This window comes from Delphinapterus leucas, chromosome 21, assembly GCF_059928025.1.
Source record: "Delphinapterus leucas isolate spDelLeu-1000000601 "Yukka" chromosome 21, BTC_Dleu_Yukka2, whole genome shotgun sequence".
In the NCBI taxonomy this organism is placed as follows: domain Eukaryota; kingdom Metazoa; phylum Chordata; class Mammalia; order Artiodactyla; family Monodontidae; genus Delphinapterus; species Delphinapterus leucas.
In genome coordinates this window covers 34,305,453-34,331,385 of record NC_143149.1, presented here as the reverse complement: position 1 = coordinate 34,331,385, position 25,933 = coordinate 34,305,453, and the positions used below count along the sequence as shown (strand labels likewise).

The 25,933-nt window shown below is 44.9% G+C and overlaps 1 protein-coding gene and 1 pseudogene across 2 annotated transcripts in view; one reads left to right on the top strand and one right to left on the bottom strand.

Annotated features, from left to right (window-relative positions):
* The window catches only part of PSD3 (pleckstrin and Sec7 domain containing 3), a 572,386-nt gene that overhangs the window by 501,500 nt on the left and 44,953 nt on the right, over positions 1-25,933 (bottom strand). The window contains exon 1 of one of the 2 annotated variants that reach the window (XM_022571392.2): positions 2,689-12,482. The exons of the other annotated variant lie outside the window; for it this stretch is intronic. Within the exon in view, the coding sequence (XP_022427100.2) occupies positions 2,689-3,411 (723 nt within the window). The 5' untranslated portion in view covers positions 3,412-12,482. Of the gene's footprint in view, positions 1-2,688; positions 12,483-25,933 lie in introns of those variants that run through there. 2 annotated transcript variants of the gene reach the window in all.
* Positions 15,880-16,943, top strand: LOC111173571 (protein phosphatase 1F pseudogene; annotated as a pseudogene).

Sequence of the window (25,933 nt, the reverse complement as noted above, 5' to 3'; positions counted from 1 at the left end):
GAAAACTGTCCAGACATGGACACTATGAACAAATGCTCTGGGGAATTTCACCTGGATGGTGCACTACCCTAAACTAAGGTTCAGCTGATTTAACTGTGAAAGAACTTAGGAAGAGCTGAGAGGCAGTACCCTAGGTGGAAATGTCTCCACTCTTAGCAAAGGGAAGCCAAGGACCTCTGCGCCTGGCCACCACTGAATGGGGAGAGTCCTAAATGTTGAGAACTATCAAAGCAGCAGTGACTGGAGGTGAGCCTGGACCCCAAGGTATCTGTAAGCCTGAGTCACATGCTCAGGTAAGGGGGCTTTGGTCACCTACTGATCACCAGATTATTTCTCACAGGCTGCCTAAACCTCAATCGTGTCTGAATTCATTTCTAAAAATTGAGAAGGATCATCATCCATTACTTATTTCTTAATCCAACCCAAACCCAAAGAAATGCTCTTTTCATAATTGGCAAGTGACAACATTGCGTCAGGTAAACCTCAAACAAACCAGTCCGGAGGCCAAAGTACATACACATTTTAACATTCACACGTTTTTTGCCCCAGCACTTCTTAATCAAGACTGGGCCTAATCCATTACCACACTGGTGTCTTAGTTTATGAATGATGACAGATGACTCCAGAATTTCTAAAGAAGAAAAATCACCTCTAAAAGGAGTAATGCCTTGGACATGTTTTTTAGAAAAATGCCAGGCTAAATCCCACTCATATTTTCCACCAGGGTCAGCAAACAAATACCAAGGTTTTAGAAAGTAAACAGAACCATGGATGGAAAGTATTGCTGAATTTCCCTTTTTCAGGGAACTATTTGCCGTCTTATATTATTTTTATTTCCAAATTCCCAAGATTTACTAGCCTAAAAGGATTTCTGAGATATCTCACTTTTTTAAGTGCTAGTAGTTAATTAAGAGCAAAATTGAAGCTCTTAACACACGTACACAAAAGCACGTATTATTCTTTGGTCACAAATGAAATGAACAGTGTCAACAAAACCTTTTTTAAAGCCAACACTCATTCAGATTGGCAAATCGAGCTTCTTACACTTGCATTTTAAAAAATAAAATTCAACTGTGGAATTTCACCTTAAAATAAGGTTATTTTAGCTTTGCAGCTTCCATCACTCTCCCCCACTCAACGGCCAGGATGTGTTGATCCGTTCACAGGACATATAAACTGAGAGCGATTCAGAAGGTGAAGCTGAGAGTACATCACTGAATAAGGAGTGCATGTACACGTCTAAGCATGAAACCATAAAATGCTGGGGCTGGAAGACTCCGAGGGAGCACCTATCCACCCAATCCCCTTAACCTACAGAGGAGGAAATTTCAGCTCCAGGGGCTAAAGGATGTGCCAAAGACAGTGGCAAAGGCTCACCCAGTCAGTGATATAACCTACAAGCCAGGTGTCTAAGCACTTTCCATGGTACCCACTCTGCTCCTGTAGCACAAAAAGTGTGTATTAATGAAATATCAGACAAGACAAACCCACAGAGCTGCCATACGACTTGTGAGAGGATATAGAGAGTTGTAGAAGGACATGCATCGAGCCACTAAACAACTGTTTGGGAAGGTGTTCTTTTATTTTGCTTTGTTTTGCTGGTTTTGTTTAGCATGCCGCACTTATTTTTAAGCGGTGAAGAGGAATTTAACGACTTTTTAAAAGAATATCCCTTGATCTGCAAACACTCTAAGGAAGGACGGTAAAGCCTGTCTCGGAAGAAACTAGAAAGTGCATTCGCTTTCCTCCAGCGGGGAGCATCCTTTCCCCCCCGACGCGACGGCCGCCCCAACCCTCCCCTTCAAGATACACCCCAACCTGCCCGCAGAGGCCGTCCAGGCCCTCGCTCGCCAGAACCCCGCCCTCCTCTGGGTTCCTCCTTCACAGCTCTGCCCAAGCCGCCCCTCCTAGAAGGCAAGCTCCTTGACAGCAGCAAGCCTGTCGCACTCACCTGGCTACGGGACTCCGCAAAATCATCTGCAGATACTCAACTATGGCTCATGAATTGCAAGCATTTGTTCCCAGAATCCCAATGAGCGGAATTTTCCAGACCTCGTCTTCCCTACACCAGCACCTGGACCCATTAAGAGCTATTCCGGGGTGGAAACCCGGGACCCCAGTGTCTGTGGACAATGACGTCGCATGCGTCGCGTCCTCCGAGGGGAGCGGTAACACTACACATTTGTCATCCAGGCAACCGACAGCATTTTAAACCCAAGTCCTCCAAGTGGTGCCTGCTTTTTTTTTAACATCTCACAACATCGCCTGCCAGAACTCGCTGCAGAAACCCGCGGACAAAGTTAAATGCAAGTACCACCCAAGGGCTGCAACGTCTTTCAAGGTGCGGAATCCCCCCCGCCGGCCGCGCGCCCGCTCGCTGCGCTGGGCTTCCCTGTTCTCCTAACAGAAACCAGAGCGCCGCGCACTCGGCCGCCGGGCCCCCTCCCGCCTCCCCCGCCGTCCCGGCCTCGGGGGTCGGGGTGAACCCCCCGAACAGCCACCCCACAGAGCGAGCCTTCCGCCTCCTCACCCGCACAAAGAGAGGGCAGAAAGGAAGCAGTTCCCGAACCCGACGTCCAGCGGTCCGGGACCCCGGGACCGAGCAGCCACAAAGCACCGCCGCCCCGACGGCCGCCCGCGCTCCCGCCCCCGCCCGCCCGCCCGCCCGCCCTCCGGGTCGAGCCTCACCGCGGCGTCGCTTCCTTCCATCTCCCATCGCCCGCCGAGCTGCTGGAGCCTCAGGCGCGCTCTTTGTCGGGCTCCCGGGACACCGGCGGGCGGCGGGCCCGCTCCCTGGCGGAGGCTGCGGCCGGGCCGCGGCCCAGGGACGGCGGGGGCGGGCGCGGGGCCAGAGGGGCGAGTGGAGGGAGGAGAAAGAGAGGGGGAGGGCGGCGGGGCCGAGGGTGGGAGGGGCGCGGGAGATGGGGGCGGGCCCCGTGGGGGAGCGGGAAGGGGGCGGGGCAGCCGGAGAGGTAGGGGGCGGGCAGGAGCGGGGAGGTGGGCGGTGCCCCAGAGGAAGGGAGGGGAGAGACGAGGGGGAGGGGGAAAAAAGGGGGCGGGGCGGGCCCCGCGCCGAGCTCGCAGTCGCCTGCCTCCAGCGGAAGCCTGCCTGTTGCTTCGTTCGTCTCCCTGAGGAAAGTGAGCCGCGCTTCCGACGGAGTTTCCTATCAGGAAGCGCCGCGAGGGGAGCGGCGTCTCGCGTGCTCCCGGGACTAGCGCCCGACACGCCCACGCGTCCCAGTGGGTCGCGGCATCCGGGCGGGGGGCCTCTGGCGTCCGTGTAGGGGTTTGCTCGCCGGCGACCCGCCGACCCTTTCCAAGTCCAGTCCCTCGGGGCAGATCCCGCGCTCGCGGCCACCACGGTCCCGGCTCCGAATGCGCGTGCCGGGGGATCTCGGCGTAAAACTGCATTTTCCAACCGAAGTGCCGCACACCGATGCCCTTTTTCCTCTTCGCCTCGAGCTTTTGCGGCAGAGACCGGGGCCGGGAAGGCGCCCTCCTCTGGCCGAGGGAGGGGGAGACCTAAGACCCCCCGACCCCAGAGGTCCGTTACCCGCGGAGAGCGCGCTCAGCACCTGGAGCAGAGCCCCGCGTGGCCGGCTGCACGGTGCTATGGTATGAGGGTATTGCAGCCTTAAAATCTGGCTTCTGTGACCGGTGGAAGATGCCCAAATAAAGGGAAATGGCTAACAATGGCCAAGCGTTGAGTCGAGGATGGAGGGTCAGGCTCCTTGGTGGCCCGAGGAGGCAGCCCACCAGGTCAGGGTGCAGGAGGCCCCTGAGGCTCCTGCTTTGCCTTGCCCCATTCACAGCTGCCGGTCAGCCAGCGGCGCCCACCAGCGGAACCAGAATGAGGGGGTGGATGCATTTATGCAGATCCAGTCCAGCTTCTGAAAATGGTCGTAGTCCATGCTACCCGGCCAGAGCAGAAGTTTGGTCAGATGTGTAGGTTCTAAAGCACCCCAATTACTTGGGCATTTTTCTCTTTTATGGATCCTCCCCTCTTAACAGAATGACGCAAAGAAGACAGTCCCTGTGTGCCTATTCTCAATAAACTCCTACCTTCCCTGAACCCGGGGGTCTGATGACTTTGTTGGCAAAGAATCAGGAGTAAAACCAAGTAGGAAATGCTGTTGCTACCTAGGGCTTGACCGCTGGCCTGGTGGCCTTTACCTGGAAAATCAACCAACAGCTCATACATGGAAGAAGGTCAGGATTTTGAGCTGAATCTAAACCCATACCAACGATGCCCAGACATAACTCTTCATAGAAGAGGCAGAGTAGACGGAGATTTGCATGAGCTTACTAGTTAAGGGACGTGGTAATGGACATCTATAATCTGAGGCTCTGTTTCCTCAATTACTGAAGGAGGATAATAATAGCTTGAAGAACTATTATTAGCATGACAAGTTATGTAAGGTTCCTGGCCCATAGTAAATGTTCAATAAAGAGGCATTTCAAAAGTTAGGCAACAGAAACATTTTCATCACAAAGCAAAGTTTTTATTTTTTTCTCCCTGAATTCAACATGTTTTAAGATTTTACTTACAAAGCTGGTCACACCTATTAAATGATCATTCATTCTTCCCACCTTAAATAATCAAAGGCATAATTGTTGGAGAGTCTGATCGGCATAAATTAGCCAGTGTTGCCACTTTTGATTTGATAAAGCCCAAAGCAAATCAAATAAAGGTTGACATCGCATTTTGCCAGCATGTATTTTGTGGATAAATATTTTGTTAGGTTTCTTGAAATATTGGAAATAGAGTATGAATTCGCATTTCTGCTACTCTAGCCCACAGAGATCCCAGGCACCCAGCTCAAAAGATCACAGTTGTGCTCAAGTTCGGTGTCAGAATACACAGACATCCACCTTGTAAAAGTAGGAAGGAGGCACACTGGCCAGGGAGGAGCAACCACTTCGAAAGAGGTATGGGCTGGTCTGTATTTATCCAATGCCATATCCCTCCCTGAACTCTGCCCATGAGCCCCGTATTGTGTTGTGGAAAGAGAGAAAGATAACTTAGGCAAGACATTAGGTACCAGCAGTCAAAAGAAGAAATGAAAAGGAAATGGAAATTCTCTCATGCATGATTCATGCATACAATTAATCCCCACTATTTCTTTTTTGTTGTTGTTGTTTGTTTTTGGTGGTACAGGGGCCTCTCACTGCTGTGGCCTCTCCCCTTGCGGAGCACAGGCTCCGGACGCGTAGGCTCAGCGGCCATGGCTCAAGGGCCCAGCCGCTCCGCAGCATGTGGGATCTTCCCAGACCGGGGCACAAACCCGTGTCCCCTGCATCGACAGGCAGACTCTCAACCACTGCGCCACCAGGGAAGGCCAATCCCCACTATTTCTGAAGGCCAGTTTGCAGAACCAGATTGTGGATTTTTTTTTTTGGTTTTTTTTTTTTGTACAAGAGTGAATATTTATTTAGAATGGAAAAAAACTGTAATACAAATTTCTGAAAGTTGACAAGTTACACGCACACCACCAAATCCAGAAAAATCACATATTTTTATTAATTAACTTCCTAAAATACCTTTACAGTACTTTTCCCCCATGTGTTTTGGCTGCATACTTTTGATCATCTCTTTGGAATGACTTTTTTTAATAGCTTTATTGAGATATAACTCATACACCACACAACTCACCCATCTAAACTGTACAATTCAATGGGTTTTAGTATATTCACAGAGTTGTGCATTTTATAAAAATATTATCACGCCAAAAAGAAACACTATATTCTTAGCAGTCACTGCTCTTTTCTTTCTAACCCCCTCAGCCCCAAACAACCACTAATCTACTTTCTGTCTCTATGGACTTGCCTATTCTGGACTTTTCATATAAATTAAATCATACACTATGTGGTCTTTTTGTGACTGATTTCTTTCACTTAGCCTAATGTTTTCAGTGCTCATCCGGGACCAGCATATATCAGAACTTCATTCCTTTTGTTGCCAAATAATATTCTACTACCCATTCATCAGCTGATGAACACTTGTGTTGTTTCTACTTTTTGGCTTTTATGAATACTCCTGCTATAAACACTCCTGTGCAAGTTTTTGTGTGGATGTTATATTCTCATTTCTCTTGGGTAGAATTCGTGGGTCATATGTAACTCTGTTTAATTTTATTGCCAAACTGTGCCTCACAGTGGCTGCACCATCTCGTATTCCCATCAGCAATGTATGAGGGTTCCAATTTCTCCACATCCTAACCAACACTGGTTATTGTCTGTATTTTGATTTTATAGCCGTTCTAATGAGTGTGAAGTGGTAGAATAATTCTGTAACATCATTTCTGATGGGTAGAATAAAAAGTCTTTTCTCCAGCATAGTTGATCAAAAGTTGTTTGGTTTTTTTAATTGACACTTTAGAAAAGTTCCTGTCTCACATTCATTATTGAAAATAACATGTACAATTTTACTGTGTTGTCGAATTTAGGAAGACGTCTCAAGTTTCTTTCATATGTGAGCCGTAGGATATGGGGACATTTCAAGTTATTTAGGCAGTGATTAACATTAAGTGCTCTTAAATTCATCTTTATTAATATTGTGAATTTTATCATTTCATAGATGTCAGTTATTTCATGTCAAAAGAGAAAAAGAAAATTTCTCATTGCGTTCTACGGTTCACTCCTCGTTTTTACCCGAATTCTCAAACAATCCAAGAGTCTTAAAACATGCATTTTTAAAGTTTTTATTTGAAATACACAAACTCTAACCTCTACAATATTTTCAATTAGAAGACCTCTTAACACATTAATCATTTATCTGTTGTATACAAATAACTGATATATTAGAGTGGAGAACGTTAGCTTATTTATTGTCAAATTCCTAGCTTCTAGCACTGTTCTTGGTCCATAGTAAAGACTCAGTGAATAATTGTTGAGTTAAAATTTGCCCTTATCCAAGGTAGAATTATTCAACTTACATACACAACAAATATTCAACTCAAATATACAACAATCTAAAATCATCTGTCCTTGAATTTCAGTAGCCCAAGGTGAAACTGAAAGGACAGATCTAAGACAAAATTCACCTGGCATGTGACTCTACTGAATACTGAATGGATGCTGGATGGATAAGAGGATTGGGAGACAAGAAGCAAAGAGTAAAAATCTGGTCACTGTGCTGAGGTGATTTCGAAGAGCAGAGAATCAGGGGAAGATCAAGGAGGAATTGACATTGGCTCCCTGTGCTGCATGCACAGAAATGTTAGATCATAGGCTGGACCCAGTTCACCTTTTCCCCAGGATCCAAATAAGTTAGGCTATGTCTGGGAAGAAGAAGAAGAGGAAGGAGAAGGAGAAGAAGAAACACAAATAACAAAGGTTTCAGCTTATTTTTTATTATCTTTCTCATGGATAGCTATTCTTTTATTCATTCATATGACCAATATTTCTTGAACATTTGCATGTATTGTACTAGGTATAGTTCACTGACTTTAGCAGTAAATGAAACATCCCTGTCCTCACGAAGCTTACAGTCTAATGACCTTGGGAAGACAGAAAATATGCAAGATAAGTTAATATTTATAAGACCTGATATGGTGATAAGCATTTTAGAGAAAAATAAAACAAGGAAGAGGGACAAGGAGTTTGGAGTGTGGGTGTGGGGAGTGGATGGTTGCAAAGGGTGTTTGGAGAAGGATGCGCCTGAGAAGGGGAAATCTGAGTGAGGACCTGAAGGAGGTGAGGCGCCAGCCTCACAGACAGACAGGTGAGGAACTGTGAGTGTAGAGGCCCCGAGGGTTCGCCTGGCGTGTTCGGGCCACAGCAAAGATGTCAGTGTGCCAAGAGCCGAGTGAGGACGGGTGACGGCAGGAGGTGTGGTGTGTGGGGTCTTACAGGCCACTGAGAGGATCTGGGATTTTAAGTGACTTTGGAAGCTTTTGAGCAGAGCAGTAGCGGGATCTGATTTCTCTTTTACCGGGATCACCTTGTATGGGGTGTCGGAAACAGGGAAGTGAATTAGGAGGCTAATGCAACAATCCAAGCAGACGAGGGTGGCATAGGCCAGGGTGGAAGCAAAGGAGGTAGTGAGAATTGTTCAGATTCTGTCGTATTTTGAAGGCTGAGCTGACAGGATTTTCTGATCAATGGAGGGTGGAAGAGAAAGAGAGTCAAGGATGACTCCAAGTGTTTGGGGGAGAACTGCTTGAAAGATGGAGTTGGGAAACTGAGCTGGGAAGAACCTGCAGGGGAGCAGGACTAGGCGGGGGACGTCAGCGCTCAGCTGTGGACATGGTGAGTTGCAGGCATCTTTCAGACACCCAATGGTAGTGCTGCATAAGCAGTTGGAGATCAGAATTCAGGGAAGAGGTTGGTGCTGGAGCTATAAATTTGGAAGTTAGAGTAGAAGTGGTATTTACACCCATGAAATGAGATGAGATCACCAAAGAGGCGGATAAAGAGAAAGAGAAAGTCCAAGGCAACACCAAGAAGTTAGGGGGATGAGTAAGAACCAGCAGAGGAGGTTGAAAAAATAGGAGGAGAGCAGGTAGATGCTCTTAATGGAATATTGTCAGGTTATTTTTACATGAAAGTTTTTCCTCTCTAAAGTTTTCAGTTAGCATTTTCTCTATTCTGCTGTCTCCCTACACCCTACAATCATCACTTCTCTTTTTATCAACACGTTCATTCTATCATTTTCAAGAAGAATGGAAGAGAGTGTTTATACCTATAGTTCTAGCAATTTCTCAGTTTGTCTCAAGCTAATTTGTTATGCCTGACCTAGTTACTAATATTTGTTTACTATTTTTTGCAAAAATAATTACTTCTAGAATTCACTAAAAAAGATATTTAATTAATATATAGGTTTCCAGGCTGATAGAAATTGTTTTTTAATTAATTTGTATTTAATTTCTGTATTTTTTGTTACAAAAGAAGTGTCAACCACAGCTTCTTGGAATTATACCAAGAAAAATCGAATGGAATGACTATATACATTAGAACCAGGATGTTGAATAAGTTCCATTCCTGGTATAACCAAAACTGTCCTCCACAATCATCTCATTCGGTGGGGGAAACTCTTCCCTGTCATTAAATGAAAACTTGGCAGGCCCAGAAATTGTTCAGCTCACTCTAGACACAGGGTCAGTTCAGTAATTAAACTACCCCATCCTGGAAAGCCCAAACTTGACCTGACATCAGATCTTCTTCCCTGCTTAGCTGGAAGTGTGCTATGGGAAGGAGAGTGTAGGTGACAACCTCTGCTCCTGTTCCACAGCCCTAAGTACCCACTGGGACACCTCCTCTTCTTACTGATACTCTCCAGCCCACCCCAATGGATAGACCACAGGAAGGTAGACCCCAGGCCAACTCTCTTGCATGTGGCCCACGTCTGGTCCACAAGAACACTCATGGCCCTTGCTCAGCAACTCCGGAAGTGCAAGCTAATCCCAACCACACAGCAGGGGATCTCAGGCCCTGCCCCTAGAGCACTCAACTCTCTCTCCCACTGAGTTTCCTGGAAAGCAACAGTCTCCATTAGCTTTCTGGGGCATGAGTGAGGCCACTATCCTCAGTGTTTTCCAGCTACAGGGAACAACTTCAAATTTCTCCAACGAGTCTCTTTGAAGTCCCTTTATGAGTCTTGGGGTCATAGAGTAGAACCTCCCACCTTCCCCTAATGGGGAGTAGAACCAGGCGACAGCTCTAGTCACCATGTCCTCCCAATCTCCTCACACTCACTTCTTTTTACAGCTTTGATCTAACTATGGGATCCAAGATTGTGGAGCAGGATCTCAGGACCATTTCCTTAAAAATCTGTACATGGGGTGGAGGTCTGTTTCACATTCACTTTGTACACTTTCATATCTAATGCATTGACACCTCAGTAGAACCTGAGACAGAAAGAGCCCCATTCTACCTACCATCCTCTTACCTTTCTTGACTTGAAAGAGCCAAAGCATTTTTTTCTTGCTATAAATACATGTGCACATATATTTACATGGACATTTAAGTATATACATTACATAGTGTACCTCTGGATATAGCCTTAATCACCTCCACTGTAGATTTATATGTTTGAAGGTGATGACTGAAAGACTGGTACCCTTGTGGACAGAAATCACTGAAAAATTCCTCCATCTACACCTAGCCCAATTCACCACGACCACATTGTGCATATTGGGACACTTCATATTACCTATTCCTCATACCCAACCTGTCCAACTTGGTAACTACTAGCCATATGTAGCCATTTAAATGTAAAAGAATTAAATTAAATTAAAACCCAGTTTCTGAGCCTGACTACTATATTTAGACAGTGCAGTCATAGAAAACCTTTCCATCATTGCAGAGTTCTGCTGGACAGCACGGCCTCACAAGGGCTTTGGCTCATAGGAGGCACTGAATGGCAAGTGAAAGTTTGGTCCAAAGATACTGTTACCAGAAGGGGGACCCAGAATTGGGCTCTTGTCTAACACCCAGAAATGAATTGTCCGAGGAGACACACTTACTGACAAAGCAAAAGACTTTGTTGGGAAGGGACACCCAGGTGGAGAGCAGCAGGGTAGGGGAACCCAGTAGAACTGCTCTGTCATGTGGCTTGCAGTCTCAGGTTTTATGGTGATGGGGGTTAGCTTTGGGGGTTGTCTCTGGCCAATCATCTTGCTTGTGCCCATATTTGGTCTGACTCACTGTCCTTCCTGATGGTATGTGCATCTCTTAGCCAAGACGGTTTCCAGCACGAGGGTTTCTGGGAGGTCGGCAGGACATATTACGGGCTGGCATCTCCTCCCTCCTTTTGGCCCCTCCCGAATTCTCCAGGTTGGTTTTAGGTGGCAGCACCATGTTCCTTATCAGGACCTCCTATTGTGAGACAACTCATGCAAGTGGTTATTATCGTGCCTGGCCAAGGTGAGTGGTTTCGGCCAACGGTTCCCTAACAATACCATATGATTGCCCTGGTTTATTTTTCTGAGAATATAAAGCTTTTTAGTACAGTACTAAGTACTGACTCAACCATCAAGAACAAAAACCAAGGTACATAGGTATAGCTGCTTTTCTATTTCACACTTGAAAACCTATCTGCATCCCCCTACTCCACTAGAAAATGCTTTACTGTCCAAATAATTACTGAAAATATTTGGGGGACAGTCCCTATTTCCCTCAAAAGACAAATTACTTTTTCAGAATTATTCCAGTGAAAAGGAATTGTTTCAAAAGCAGTGTTTGTATTGAAGGGGGATTCCATATAAAAACTACTTTGCTGAAATAAGCATTTCACGTATAATATTTTTCCAGAGTAGAAACGACCTATGAAAATTACCAATGCCTGAGTGTGTTCACATTGTAAAAGTACTCTGGTGTTCAAAAGCAGTCTTTATTGTCACAATCCTCACATTCTGGCAAGGCTTTAGTGATAATGGCAAATCCCAGAAGCTGAATCTGTAAATGTTCTGAATTGTGACCCCAAGAAACTCAGACCAGACTAGCCTTCAGGTGCAGAGACGACCACACCTTCTTTATTTACTTCCTTTTTTTCTCCTGCCCAAGGCACATTGCCCAGCACAGAGGAGTTGCCCATCAAATGTTCCCTGAATGCATAGATGAATGAATTCTCTCTCCTTATTTTGGGAGGGACTAGCATGTGGTTTAGGGATTCCTTTGATTTCAGTGGCTCTACAGAGAGAAATGTTGGTGAACACTGTCAACAAAGCAGGTAAGAGAACTTCCAATAGAACTCTCATCTCAAAAGATCTGCTTTAGGAACTCTTACATTTGAAAATTTCTGTAACTGTGTTCATGAAAGGAGAGAAATCTACCCGTTCTCTCTCCATTTCCCATTAAAGACCCTCATTCTGGACACATCTGCTGAATTACCTGCAAGAGTTGACAAGTTTCTGGGGCTGAATTCTGACCGAGTGGCTCTTTTCGAGTCACCTTACTTCTGAACTCTGTGAGCCCAGCTATTTTGGCCCTATTGATTCATATAAATCCACAATCAGGAACCCTGGAGAAAAGGGTTTCTTTCCTTCAAAATCAGCTTTACTGATGGATAGTTTACATACTGTAAAACTCACCAATGTTATTGCTGTGGTACTGTGATTTATAATAAGAAATATACTTGGTCTTCCTTCTGCTCCTGACACAGAGCTCCTGAAGGTCTCGAAATTCCTAAGTGGTGAGAGCAAAAGCGTCTTTTGTTATGTTGATGGCATGACTTTAGAATCTCACCTGAGGGTGGGGGCTGGTTGCAAGGAGAACCAACCCTGTGGTTAAAGGGCTAGAACCTGGGCTTCCCTGGTGGCGCAGTGGTTGAGAGTCCCGTTGCCATGTAGGGGATACGGGTTCGTGCCCCGGTCTGGGAGGATCCCGCATGCTGCGGAGCGGCTGGGTCCGTGAGCCATGGCCGCTGAACCTGCGCGTCCGGAGCCTGTGCTCCGCAAAGGGAGAGACCACAACAGAGAGAGGCCCGTGTACCACAAAAAAAAAAGCTCTAGAACTTTCAGTCCCAACCCCTTGACCTCTGGGAAGGGGAGAGGGGCTGGAGGTTGAATTGATGCCAATTGCCAGTGATTTAATCAACTGTGCCTATGTAATGAAGCCTCCTTAAAAAAAACAAAAGGATGAGGTTCTGGGTTGGAGAACACAAGGAACACAATCTTGCCTTTCGTTCCTTAAGGATGAGCCCTTAATCTGTGGGCTTTGATGGTATCTCCAGGTAGATAGTGTCACAATTGACTTGAACTGTAGGACACCCAGCTGGCACTGGGGAACGGCTTAGTGGTGTGAGGAAAAACCCACACACGTTGGAACTGGTGATAAGAATTGTTAAGTTCAGAGCTCAGTGAGCTTTGGCAAATGTATCTAGTTCTGTAAATCACCACTACAATCAAGATATTTCACACCAGGGCTTCCCTGGTGGAACAGTGGTTAAGAATCCGTCTGCCAATGCAGGGGACACAGGTTCGATCCCTGGTCCGGGAAGATCCCACATGCAGCGGAGCAACTAAGCCCGTGTGCCACAACTACTGAGCATGTGCTCTAAAGCCCGCGAGCCACAACTACTGAGCCCACGTGCCACAACTACTGAAGCCTGTGCGCCTAGAGCCTGTGCTCTGCAACAAGAGAAGCCACCGCAATGAGAAGCCTGCGCACCGCAACGAAGAGTAGCCCCCACTCACCCCAACTAGAGTAAACCCGCGCAGCAACGAAGACCCAACATAGCCAAAAATAAAATAAATTTTAAAAAAAAGACATTTCACACCTTCTCTCCCCACAAATTTCCATGCCCCTTTGCAGTCAACCCCTCCCTCCAGACCCTGGATCCTAACAACTACTAACTCGCTTTTCTCTCCGCTGTAGTTTTCTCTTTTCTAGAATCCCACATAAATGTAATCATGCAGTATGAAATCTTTTGTTTTCTGCCTGCGTTCACATAGATTCATGCATGTTTTTATATGGATCTGTAGTTTTTCCTCTTTGTTGTTTAGTAGTGTCCCATTATATGGATATATCAATATAATTTGTTTATTCACCAGGTGATGGACATTTGGGTTGTGTCCAGTTTTTGGCTATTACAAAGAAAATGTTATGAACTTCGATATTCAAGTTTTTGTGTATAGTGCATATGTTTTTTTCTTGGATAAATATCCAGAAGCGATATTTCTGGGTCATATGGTTAATGTATGTTTATTTTTTTTTAAACGCAAAACAGTTTTCCAAAGTGGCCATATTATTTTGCTTTCCCATCTGCAATGTTTGAGAGTTCCAGTATTCTACATTGTTGCCAACACTTGATATTATCAGTTTTTTAAAATTTTTGGCCTTTTGTGTACGTAGAGTGGTATCTCATTGTAGTTTGACTAGCATTTCTTAATGATAAATAATAATTGAGCATCCTGTCATGTGCTTATTTTCAATTCGTATGTCTTCTTTTGTAAAGTGTCTATTTAAATCTTTTGCCCATTTTCTCAAATGGAATCTTTTTGTCTTCTTTTTATTAAGTTGTAAGAATTCTTTATATATCCTGAATCCAAGTTCTATATCAGATAGGTATTTTGTAAATACATATTTATAAATGTATTTGTATTTGTAAATACATATAATTTTCTCCCTGTTTTTGGCTTGTCTTTTCAATTTCTTAAGTGTCTTTGAAGAGCAAGAGTTTTTAATTTAAAAATCCAATCTGCCACTTTTTCTGTTATGGTTTGTGTTTTTTTGTTTCCTAAGAAATCTTTGCCTAATATAATGTCACAAAGATTTTCTCCTATGTTTGCTTCTAGAGGTTTTATAATTTTAACTCTTATGTTTACATTACAACTGAATTTTTTTATGTGGTATGAGTTAAAAGTCAAGGTTCCTTTCTTCCTACATGGATAGCCAATTGTTCTAAAACCATTCTTGAAAAGATTACCCTTTCCTCATATAATTATCGTGTTGAAAATCAATTGAGCATATATGTGTGGGTCTATTTTTGAACTCTCTTCTATTGCATTGATCTTACCAATTTAAAAAAAATTTTGGCCTTTTGTGTATGCTAACTAAATAAGAGTGGAAGATAAAACCATGAGTAAAAGTCTCAGTGTCATAGAGGGGACTAGGAGGAACACTAGAGATGATGTAACCCGACCTCTTTGCCTTACAGGTGGGGAAACCCTTTACAGACTCTTGGCACAGCTTGAAAGACACTTATTTGAGTACCGTCGTCATAATATTTTACTTTATAAATGTCCTAGGTGGACACGTGCCATGATCTGCTCTATTTTGGAGCAATGATCACCTTCTAGGGGGGCCTTCCTGCTGCTCAGCGTGACTTGGGGATGGATGCTCAGGCCACTGGACCCCAGACGGGGGGGACCACTGGAGGAGGCCAACCTGGGGGCAGTGGGTCCTATCTGGGCCCTTCACTCCAGCCACTGTCTTCACTTGTCAAATGAGTTACAAATAAAATGCTTTAAGATTTGTAGAGCAATTTAATATTTTAAAAAAATCAACATTTCATCCTCTTACACTAACCCCAAACACACACACACCCACCTCAGAAATGAGACGTGGTTTTATCTATCCCTTATGTTTATTTGTTAAATATAATGTTTAGAAACAAAATTGAAAGCCAAGTTGATTTCTTTCGTAATTTAAGCTATATTAACCTGCTACTGATTTTTTTCAGATGAAAAATATTTCCAAAAAAGGTTAGTAATTTGTAGTTGATGGATATTCAACATTAATGTCAGACTGTAGAACTTGCCTCTCATTTCATTGTGAATATAAGTTGAATATGCACATATTACAGTTGAAGAACTTCTGAAACTTTTAACAATAAGAAGGAGGGCTACTTTAATGCTCTAAATTTTGTCATTTGGTTAAAATGTCACGTAGTTGTCACACACACAAAACAACAGGACATCTTCAAATCCATTTTGTTCGGAAAAAAAGACTTTGTATGTGATTTCTGAAAGTTATTTAATAGCTAAAGATACACAATCATCATATTTTTGGATATGAGATTGGTTTCTCGTTTAATTTTTTTCTCCTTTGTGGTTTTCTATAGAAATTGCCCATACTAGTTTATATTGCTGATGCTGTTATGGTGCTTTTATAGTAAATGATTGATTCTAGAATGGTTAATCGTAAAAGGACATTTTTCTTTTCTCTTTTAGAATATATTTTGTTTTTCAAACCTTAATTTTTATTTCTTCTAAGGAGTAGGGTTTCTATTGCATCTAAAGAATCTATGTAGACATAGGGCTTAAAAGTGAGAATCAGGACAGATTTTAAACCTCTTCTTTCTTGCTCTCCTTCTCCTTCTGTCTCCTTTCTACCTGTACTGCTTACACCCAGCCCTGCACCCTTGCCTTGGTGACCTCCCTAGGATTTATTTTCTCTTTCCTTTTCCCTGAGCTCCCTCTCAGCCTCGCTGTAAAGTTCTCAGTCTATCCCTAGTCTTCTCAGCCTGTTGTCATAGTGACAACCACACTCCCAGGAGTAGCAGTCTCATGAGTGGTTGGGATGGACCTGACACCAGGTCCCACAAACAAGCCTGTAACTGTGTGGACTTCAGCGGCTCTGGGCAGACGTTTAGCAGCTAGGCCAGAGCTGTCACCATACGGTGTTGTTAGAGAGAAAAAAAGAAAAACGAGAAAGAAGCCCACACTGTTAAAAACCTAGGCTGGGGGGAGCGGCTAGCGGGCACCGGGCGGCCGAGTGGCAGAATGAAGACCAACGACCTGGCAGCAGCCCCCGGGGATGCTCTGGGCATGGCCTCGGGACCCCCACAGCAGAACAGCCAGAAGGCAGAGGAGAACCCCAGCCTCCTGGACGCACTCCTCCGCGACTTCCCAGCCCCGCTGGGCCCGGAGAGCCCGTTGCCATGGAAGGTCCGAGGTACAATGCTGATCCAGGAGGAGGTGGAAGGCGAGCTAGCTGAGCTGGCCATGGGCTTCCTGAACAGCAGGAGCGCTCGGCCGCCACTTGCTGCCTGCCTGGCTGCTGCGGACGAACCTTTCTGAGTTGCGGAAGTTGCCGGAGCAGGTGGAGGAGGATCGCGATGAGGAGGAGGAGGCCCCTGTGAACCTGCTGGACGCTGCGGGCCTGGTGCGGAGCCTCTTTGACCGGCTCTGGGAAGTGTGCAGCCAGTGGCAGAAGCAGGTGCCCGTGGCTGTCTGGGTCCCGCAGCGGCAGTGGCTTGTCTCCGTGCATGCCATCCGTAATGCGCGCCTCAGGATGGAGGACCAGCACGTGTGCCTCCCAGCCTTCAACCTGCTCTTTGGCCTATCGGACTCTGTGGACGGCGCCTACTTTGCCGTGTTCGATGGGCACGGAGGGGTGGACGCCGCGGGGTACGCGTCTGTGCACATGCACGCTGTTGCTGCCCACCAGCCGGAGATGCCCACTGACCCCGCGGGGGCCCTGCGAGCAGCCTTCCGCTGCACCGATGATATGTTCCTCTGGAAAGCCCGGCGAGAGTACAGATAAAAGCTACGTTTACACTGTACCCTCATCTATAAGCGTGCAGCAGAATTACGTCTAAAACAACACATGTACGGTAAAAAACACCTTATTGCTAAAAAATGCTAGCCGTCATCTGAGCCTTCCAGTCGTGATCTTTTTGCAGTAGGAACATCAAAGATGACTGCTCACAGATCATCAAGACAGAGAATAATAATAATGAAAAAGTTTGAAATATCGCAGGAGTTACCAAAATGCGGCACAGAGACAGGAAGTGAGCAAATGCTGTTGGAAAAATGGTGCCAATAAACTTGCTCGGCGCAGGGTTGCCACAAACCTTCAATTTGTGAAAAACGCACCATCTGCGAAGGGCAATAAAGCGAAGCAGCAACACAAGGTCCACCTGACCCTCCCCACCCTCCAAACACCTCCCACGGGGAAGGTGTCACTAGGCTGCTGGTGTCGGCAGTTAGCGCGATGAGGCGCGTTTGTTTCTGAAAGAAGAAAGGACGCATTGGTCCCTCTGTGACCTTACCGCCCACTGAACCTCACCTCGGAACCTCGGGGGTCCTCCTAGCAGGGTGGATACTAAGATCGTGTCCATTTCTGAGATCGGGAAACAGGCCCAGAGAGCTGAGGCCTGGCCCAGTCGACAAGGCAGGAGGAGACGCGGGGTGGGGGGGGGGGGGTGGTTAGGCACCGTCATCAGATGCTCTGAGCACAGACCTCACCAGAATTAACAAGGCTGCATTTGAATCTGAACAGAAAACCTTCCAGGTCTAAGACTGTAAGCTGGGAGCCCCGCCACCGGCCACCCGGGAGCTCAGGGCTGCCACTCTAGTCAAGAAAGAATTCTCTGAAGCAGAGCTGTTTTAGCTTAGGCTGTGTTTATTAAAAACACCTTTGCTGAGACGTTAAAAAAAAACACACCTAGGCTGGTTCATTGCCTGCTCACTGATGAGGATTTAAAGGACAAGGTAAAGATAGGTACAAATATTTAGAGAAATATGACTGTAGACAGATGACATTCTGGATAATAAGGGAAATAACGTAATTTTAGAACACAGTGAGCCACAGACTTAAGGAAACTAGTTGGAAAAACATCTCCATTTGAAAAGGACCTAAAGGGCCTCGGAGGAAAACTTGGCAGAGACTAAACAGTCAAATTAGTGAGTGTCTTTCTTAGAATTAAGGCTAGCTCAGGACTTTCTTTCTGAAAGAGAACAGTTTGCTCCATATAATACCATTTTACCAATAACACTACGTCACAAACCTAGTTCACCCAAGTATTACATTATAGTAAGAATCCAGTGAAGCAAAGGTTGAAGGATGAAAATAGAAGTCCTTCCTCCTTCCCCTCCTCCCCAAATTCATGGAATCGTGGACCTGGAAATCATCTATTTCAACCTTACCCTCAAGGCAGGAAGCCCTTATACAGCAGTTTTAACAGGTGGCCATCCAGGTTCTGCTTCATTACTTCCGGTTGACAGAGAAGTGAGTCATTGCTTCACAAAGCAACCCATTCTATTTTTAACAAACTTCAGGTAAAAGTCCTCCACTAATAAAGAGCTAACACTCATGTTCTATTTACTCTGTGCTAGGCAGAGGCCTCCGTGTATTAGCTGGGAATCCCCACACGACCCCATGCAGCAGGCCGGTGGCTCCGAGCAACTAACCCCACCACAGCAAGGACGGGGTCTGGATTTAGGTCCAGCCTGACTCCAGAGCATCCTATGTAACCCCTGTGCCATGGGGCCGCAGGTCACACATGCCTCCCTGTAGCTTCGCCATTCACGCTGGTCTGGACACCAGCGGTCAAGCCACCACTCCCATTCCTCTTCCACTCCAATAGCCTTCAGACCCTTGAAGATGGCAACTGTCATCTCCCCACCCTGCCCCGCAACTCCTCTCCTCACTGTTTATTCAGCGGCAAATTTTTGGAAGCCTCTTTCATCTGGATGACCATCTTCTCAGGATGGGTACTGAAGAGCAAACACAGTAGATAAGGTATAAACAGAGTAATAATTACAGATGAAATTGTCATGTTTTGGCTACCAGATTCAGTGGAGGAAAAGATTTTATAGGTAATAAGCATAAAAATTATCTTTTTAAATATTTACTACTGCATGTATTTATGTGTACTCGCAAATCTTTTCATTACTAACATAGTAATTATCATTCTAAACACATTATAGTGCTGCATAATGATAACTTATTGCCCAAACTGAATTATATTTCAGGAGCTAAGAATGAATTTGATGGATGCAACCATTTCTGTGCATCTCTGCTACCATGGCAACCAGTTAAAACAGGTTTGCTTAATTAATTAGTTGTTGGTAAAGTACTATGAAGATGAAAACTGCTATTAATAGATTTACAGTGTTTGGTATTAACGCTAGTGTGATTAACATAAACGTAAAGTGTTTATGGCCGGAGTAGACCAATTCGTTTTCCATTAACAGCCATATTTCATCATTGAATTAAGAAAAGGATTTAAAAAAATTTTTATCACCCTTTATATTTTTAACAAATTGTCTAGTCTCTTTTATGCTTCTTTTGGCCAAATCTTAACCAACTCACATCATACACTCAGGCAGAAGAGAAAATTAGTGATAACCAAAGTTTCCTGATGAAAAAGGAATATCTTCTGATGGTGGTGACAATACTCAAATGCCACTGCTGAGCCTTTCCGTTTCCTAAAGCTGAATGCAGGGTATGGAGATTGCCCCGAGTGAGAGATGGAGGAATGGCCACATCATCCGCCAGGACCTATTTCCCAAAATGGCACAAGGGTTGTTTGCAGGGAGCTTGTCAACCTCCCTTAACTCCCACCAATGCTTATGCAATCGAAGTAAAAACCGCTGTTTGCCATGCAGATGGAACTACGTGACAAGCTCTCCAGATTGTCAAACCTCCAAACAGATGGGCTCCAGGTCTGCCATAGGTTGAAATTCTGGAGCTGCCGTTGCTCCTTTCCTACCTGCCTCCTTGCTATGATCTCTTGAGTCTCCAGGGAGATCTTGTAGCTGAGCTACTATCATGGAATTTAGAAGTGGGAAGACCCACCCAAGGCCCTCTACTCTAGCTCCCTGCATTCTAATAGCTGAGGTATTTCACAGATGAGGAAAAACAAAGTTCAGAGTTAGCTGAACTGAGAGAGTGCTGGGCTGGGTTGGGCTGGGTTGGGCTGGGTTGGGCTGGGTTGGGCTGGGCTGGGCTGGGCTGGGCTCCATTTGGATTGTGGTATGGTTACATGGCTGGTTGGAAGTCTTATCCTCAGGTAGACTGAGAATACCTTCCGCTATCCTAGCTTAAACCAGATCCATGAACCTCTGGCTGGGTCCATTTAAATGGATTCAATGGACTACCTCATTGCCAGTAATTGAAATGTCCTCGTTTACATGAGGGCAAGGAGCGAATGCTCAGGCCTGGGCTCCTCTTATTTTTCGGTACGCGGGCCTCTCACTGTTGTGGCCTCTCCCGTTGCGGAGCACAGGCTCCGGGCGCGCAGGCTCAGCAGCCATGGCTCACGGGTCCAGCCGCTCCACGTCCCGTGGGATCTTCCCGGACCGGGGCACGAACCCGTGTCCCCTGCATCGGCAGGCGGACTCTCAACCACTGCGCCACCAGGGAAGCCCGGGCTCCTCTTTAGATGGTGGCACACCCCAGTGCCCACCTGGGGCCAGAATAAGACAAAGGATGAACATGACTTCAATATTTCCCTTCCTCTGAATACCCTGTGCTTGCATGTTGGCTTTTGTAGCAGTGTCTAATGCTCTTTAACATCCCTTGGTGTTAAGCATTCTCAGATGTTAACATCTGCAGCCCTCCCACTGCACGTTAGATTTACCCCTCCTTGGAGTCATCCTTTGTGACTGACAAGGACTCTTACAGAAAAGGCATCACCAGCATCTCCATCCCCAGGTTATGTATTTGTGGTTTAAAAGAATCCTTCAGTCTGTTAAGCCTAAGGAGTGATTGAAAATGGCAATTTCAAGTCTATGGCAGATCAGTGGGAGAATTCCTGTGCTGAACAGTCTAACCTGAGAAAGAAAGGTCTGGCTTGCAAGATACCAAATGGGATGCTGTTCAAATGCAGCTTATATGTAACCGCCTGCTGGAGATGCTGTGGAGGGGATTCAGGTGATCTTGGGCCAGATGGCCTTTCAGATGCCTCCAGCCCTGAGATTCTTAATGATTGTGTTGCATGAATGGCGGCTCGATTCACTGTTGGTCAGTGGCCACTTGGAGAGGCTTTCTTACACCTCTACAGAGCTCTGTCCTTAGCCCTGGCAGTGCTTATCAAACAGTATCAGTTCAGAAAGTTGGAATTATCAGCCCCATGTGGCGTAGTGAGAAAGAGGCACTCACAAGCTCTCAACAGTGGGGGCCATGGGCTGATCTAACAAGGTGGCACTGAAAGACCTTCTCTTTATCAAAATACCCATCTCTCTTCTCATCCTTATCATCCGTTTTGTGCTCCTATCTCAACATCTATCTTCTCTTCCCTAACACTAAGCCCTGTGTCTAAATATATGAACCTTTTTCCTTTCTTTACAGGATTTTGTTCACTCAAGAGGTCTTCCCTGAACTCCGTTAATCTCCCCAATTTATATCTTATCTTTCTTCTTCCTTTATATTCCAAACTCTTACCAAAAGAAATAATATCTGGGACTTCCCTGGTGGTGCAGTGGTTAAGAATCTGCCTGCCAATGCAGGGGAGATGGGTTCTATCCCTGGTCTGGGAAGATTCCACATGCTGCGGAGCAACTAAGCCCGTGCACCACAACTAGTGAGCCTGCGCTCTAGAGCCTGCGACCCACAACTTCTGAGCCTGTGCTCCGCAACAACAGAATCCACCGCAATGAGAAGCCCGCGCACCGCAACGAAGAGTAGCCCTTGCTCGCCACAACTAGAGAAAGCCCACGCACAGCAACGAAGACCCAACGCAGCCAAAAAAAAAAAAAGAGAGAGAGAAATGATATCTAAAGTTATTGAGCAGTTGCTATGCATCAGGAACTGGGCTTAACAATTTAAGTGGATTATTTCATTTATTTCTCATAATATTTTAATATGATACTTTTATCCCTATTTAGTATATGAGGCAATAAGACTTAGAGAGATTAAAAATCTTTCCTGAGGCCCTACAGTTAATGCTGAAGTCTGGGTCCAAATCCAGGCAGTTTAACTCCAGTGATCTTAACCAATAAGGCCTCATCCTCAGGACCTGGGTCCCTGGCAATCTGACCTTTGACCCTGCACTGCTGAAACTGCCCCTCCTCCTGCTTTGTCCTTGTCCTACTTGACCTTCCCTCCATTGACCTTCTTTCTTCCTTGACTTCATGAGACCATGTGCATCCTTTTTTTTATCTGCAAATTTCTTCCATATGCAAATGTTCTGGCCTTTGCTTTTTTTTTTTTTTTCCATCTTCTTCTCTCCCTTTTCTTGTTTTTTGCTCTTTATCTACCTTGGCAATCTCATCCTTTCCCACATTTCAATTACAAAATCAATGCAGGTATCTGAGCTCATTTCTGAGTTTCAGTTTTTATATCTAACTGGTGAACGTCCCAGGGGCACCTCAAACTCAGCATGTCCAAAGCCAAATTCATCATCTCTCCTTTATTTGTACACCAACCTCACTTCCTGCTGATGAAATGATGTCATGTCCTGGAAAGAACACAAAGCAGGGAAATGAGGGGATGTGGATTCCAGTCCCTGACATGCTGGCTGTATGAACCCTATCTCTCGAGTAAGGGGGTGTTCAATGAGTGGCATTAGATGCCATCCACTCTGTATTCCTACAGCTCCTCATGTCCCACATCCATCACTCTTTCAGGTACCCAGGGATGGAATCTTAGAGTCATCTTTCACCCCTGCATGTATTCAATCTTGAAATGGAAAGGAAATTTTTCTAATAATTGATTAATTAATTTTAATTTAATTTATTTATAGAATACCTACAAGATGACAACACTGGGAAGCACAGTGGAGAATGAACGAGACAAAGTCCCTACCTCATGGAGTGAGTGGAGGCTGACAGTAAACATTTGCATGAATAAACGTTTTAAATAATATAAAGGAACAAAAAGAGCCATGACGAAAAAGAAAGCAGGTCAAGGGTTTGCAAGCGGCTTGGTGGGAAATGTTTTAGTTAGGGTGGTCTGAGGAGATGATGTTGGAGCATTGACCTGACAATGAGGGAACGTACCACAAAGACGGGAGGGGAGCCTGGGGAGAGGGCAAAGGTCGTGAAATGGGAGCAGTGAGAGGATCCTCGTGGTTGGTGCAGAGCACTAAGGACCAGAGCTCAGCATGAAGGTGGGAGTCCAGGTCTTTGGGCCTGAAGGCCATGCTCAGAATTTGGATTTAGATTTTAACTGGTGAGGATACCTTAGAGGATTTTAAGCCTGAGAATAACTTGGCCTGATTACATTTTAAAAGATCACCTACTGCTATGTGGAGAATAGATCATGGAGTTTGCAGCAGGACAAGAGTGATGACAGGAAGACCTATAAGATTCAGTTGTCAGGTAAGAGAGTCTTGGGGCTTGGACCAGAATAACCATGCAGGTGACGAGCTTGCTGAAGAAGCTACGTGTGAGGGGCTGTGTCCCTTATTACTGGAAGTATCCTGGAAAGGGGGGAAATCAGGGATGTTGCCCATGAGTCAGGTTTGGACAACATGGTATGGAAGGTTTCGCTACCGCCAACATTCTACACTCTATGAGACTTGATTCCATTTTATGTAATCTGCCTTATCTACTTTTTATATGGCCCCATAACCCTGTAAGTCAGAAGACAAAAGGGACAGGCATTAACGCAGAGGTCAGAGCTAACTGGAGCTGGTCTAGCTAGTTATCCTACCTTTAGGAGCTGACTGGTCCCCAGTGTAGTAGGGTGATTCGCCATAACGAATGAGCCCCAATGCATGACACCCATTTTACTTATCTATGTGGAGTCAGAATCCCCTGAGCCTTAAATTCATAGTAAAAGGGGTATCAATTTGTGAAGATTAAATGAGGGAATGTATAAAGTTTATAGAAATCTAAGTTACTAAAAAGTATGAATTTTTATAGAAATCTAAGTTACTATTCTTACTTAAATGAAATTCAGTGCAAAAGTACAATAAAATGTCTTATAATGTGCTCTGTCCCTTTGCAAAGCTGTAACTGCTGGAAATGCTACACTTCTTGAACTTGCTGGGCCAGACTCAAGGGCAGCTATGTGTCTTTGTATACAAAGTTAATATGTGTCAGACAAACACACTGGACTATACGCCCAGGCAAATTTTCAGTAATGAGACAAGGGTAAGAGTAAGAAGTAAGTGTTTCCCAACATGCTCTGAACCAGAATTCCTCTGTTTTGATGTCATCAGCACACTTTTTCTGCCATTTTATCTTTTCTCACAAAAAAGAAACCAAAAACTGTGATTTCTAATATTATTTCAAAATTGTGCTTTTCCTATGTGGTTTTTTAAAAAAACATCCATTTATTTTTTTAATTAATTAGTTTATTTATTTATTTATTTTTGGCTGCGTTGGGTCTTCATGCGGCAAGTGGGGGCTACTCATCATTGCGGCGTGCGGGAGCTACTCTTCGTTGTGGCGCGCGGGCTTCTCATTGCGGTGGCTTCTCTTGTTGCAGAGCATGGGCTCTAGGCACGCGGGCTTCAGTAGTTGTGGCATGTGGGCTCAGTAGTTGTGACTCGCGGGCTCTAGAGCGCAGGCTCAGTAGTTGTGGTGCATGGGCTTAGTTGTTCTGCGGCATGTGGGATTTTCCCGGACCAGGGCTCGAACCCATGTCCCCTGCATTGGCAGGCGGATCGTTAACCACTGCACCACCAGGGAAGCCCTCCCATGTGGTTTTATAGAGAGCAAAGGAATGAAGAAACATATTTGAAAAAGGGAGACAAGAGATAATCAAAACTGAATTTTGTTCTAATTCTCTTCTGAATTCTTTAACTTGTACATTGTCATAATTCAGACCTTTACATGAATTTCATCATCAAAGAAACTTTAAGGGGAAAAGAGAATTTCTCTTTTCATTAAAATTGTTTTATTTTATGTGTATGTGTTTATATGGAAACAAAACAAATCTGATGAGAAACAGCTGGATGAACATGTGGTTTCAAAACCGTTACATAATAAATGAGGAAAAGATTCAGATTCCCACTTTGCACCTAACATATGGTATTTCATCCCTACAGCACCCCTCCCCCCACTTTTTAAAGGATATCAAATTCTAAAGTGATTTCACAGGTGACCCACCTTCTAGAATTACATTCTGCAAACTTATTTCCCTCCACATGCTTAGTGAAATGCGGGGTGAGGCTCCCAGATGAGTGAGCCCCCAACATGTCCTTCTCCAAGCAAGCCTAAGTGTATGTTTAAAACCAAAATGTCAGGCATGATAAATCTAGGTCTATAATATATAAAGTGAAGAAAATCATACGTAACAGCAGAATATCAATGATTGACATATCAAAAACCTTCAATTCTATTCCAGCAAAGGTTGTCTATAAGTTGACCAGGTCCAGACACCAACAGAATTTCTTCAGTTTTCTTTAAAAAAAAGTCTGGGACATAAACAAAAGCACCTCATGAAAGTACTTTTTTCATGGGTCACTGAAACTCAAAATCACTGAACTTATGAAGAGTTCAAAGGAATATCATAAATCCACATAATAGCCTTGAGCACTGGCTTGGGTGTTTTAATTTCATTCGTAACACTTGATGTTGCTGCCAAAAGTTCAATTTTCTCTCTCTTTCTTTTTAATTGAATGAAATACCTATAAAGGAATCATACCTCCTAAAAAGAAAGCACAACTTTACAAGAGAAGAATGATGACTCTCATCTCCAGTTAAATACAACTTCCATCTTGGTAAATTTGAATAAAGGAATATGCTGCCAGTGAGTTGGCCAGTAATGCAGGTAGGAGGGAGGGAGTTACAAAAAGACCGGGTCCTTACATATCCTACCGCCTGTCCCCAGGAATCTGGTACATGTCCATAAACTACTTTGACCTTATAGA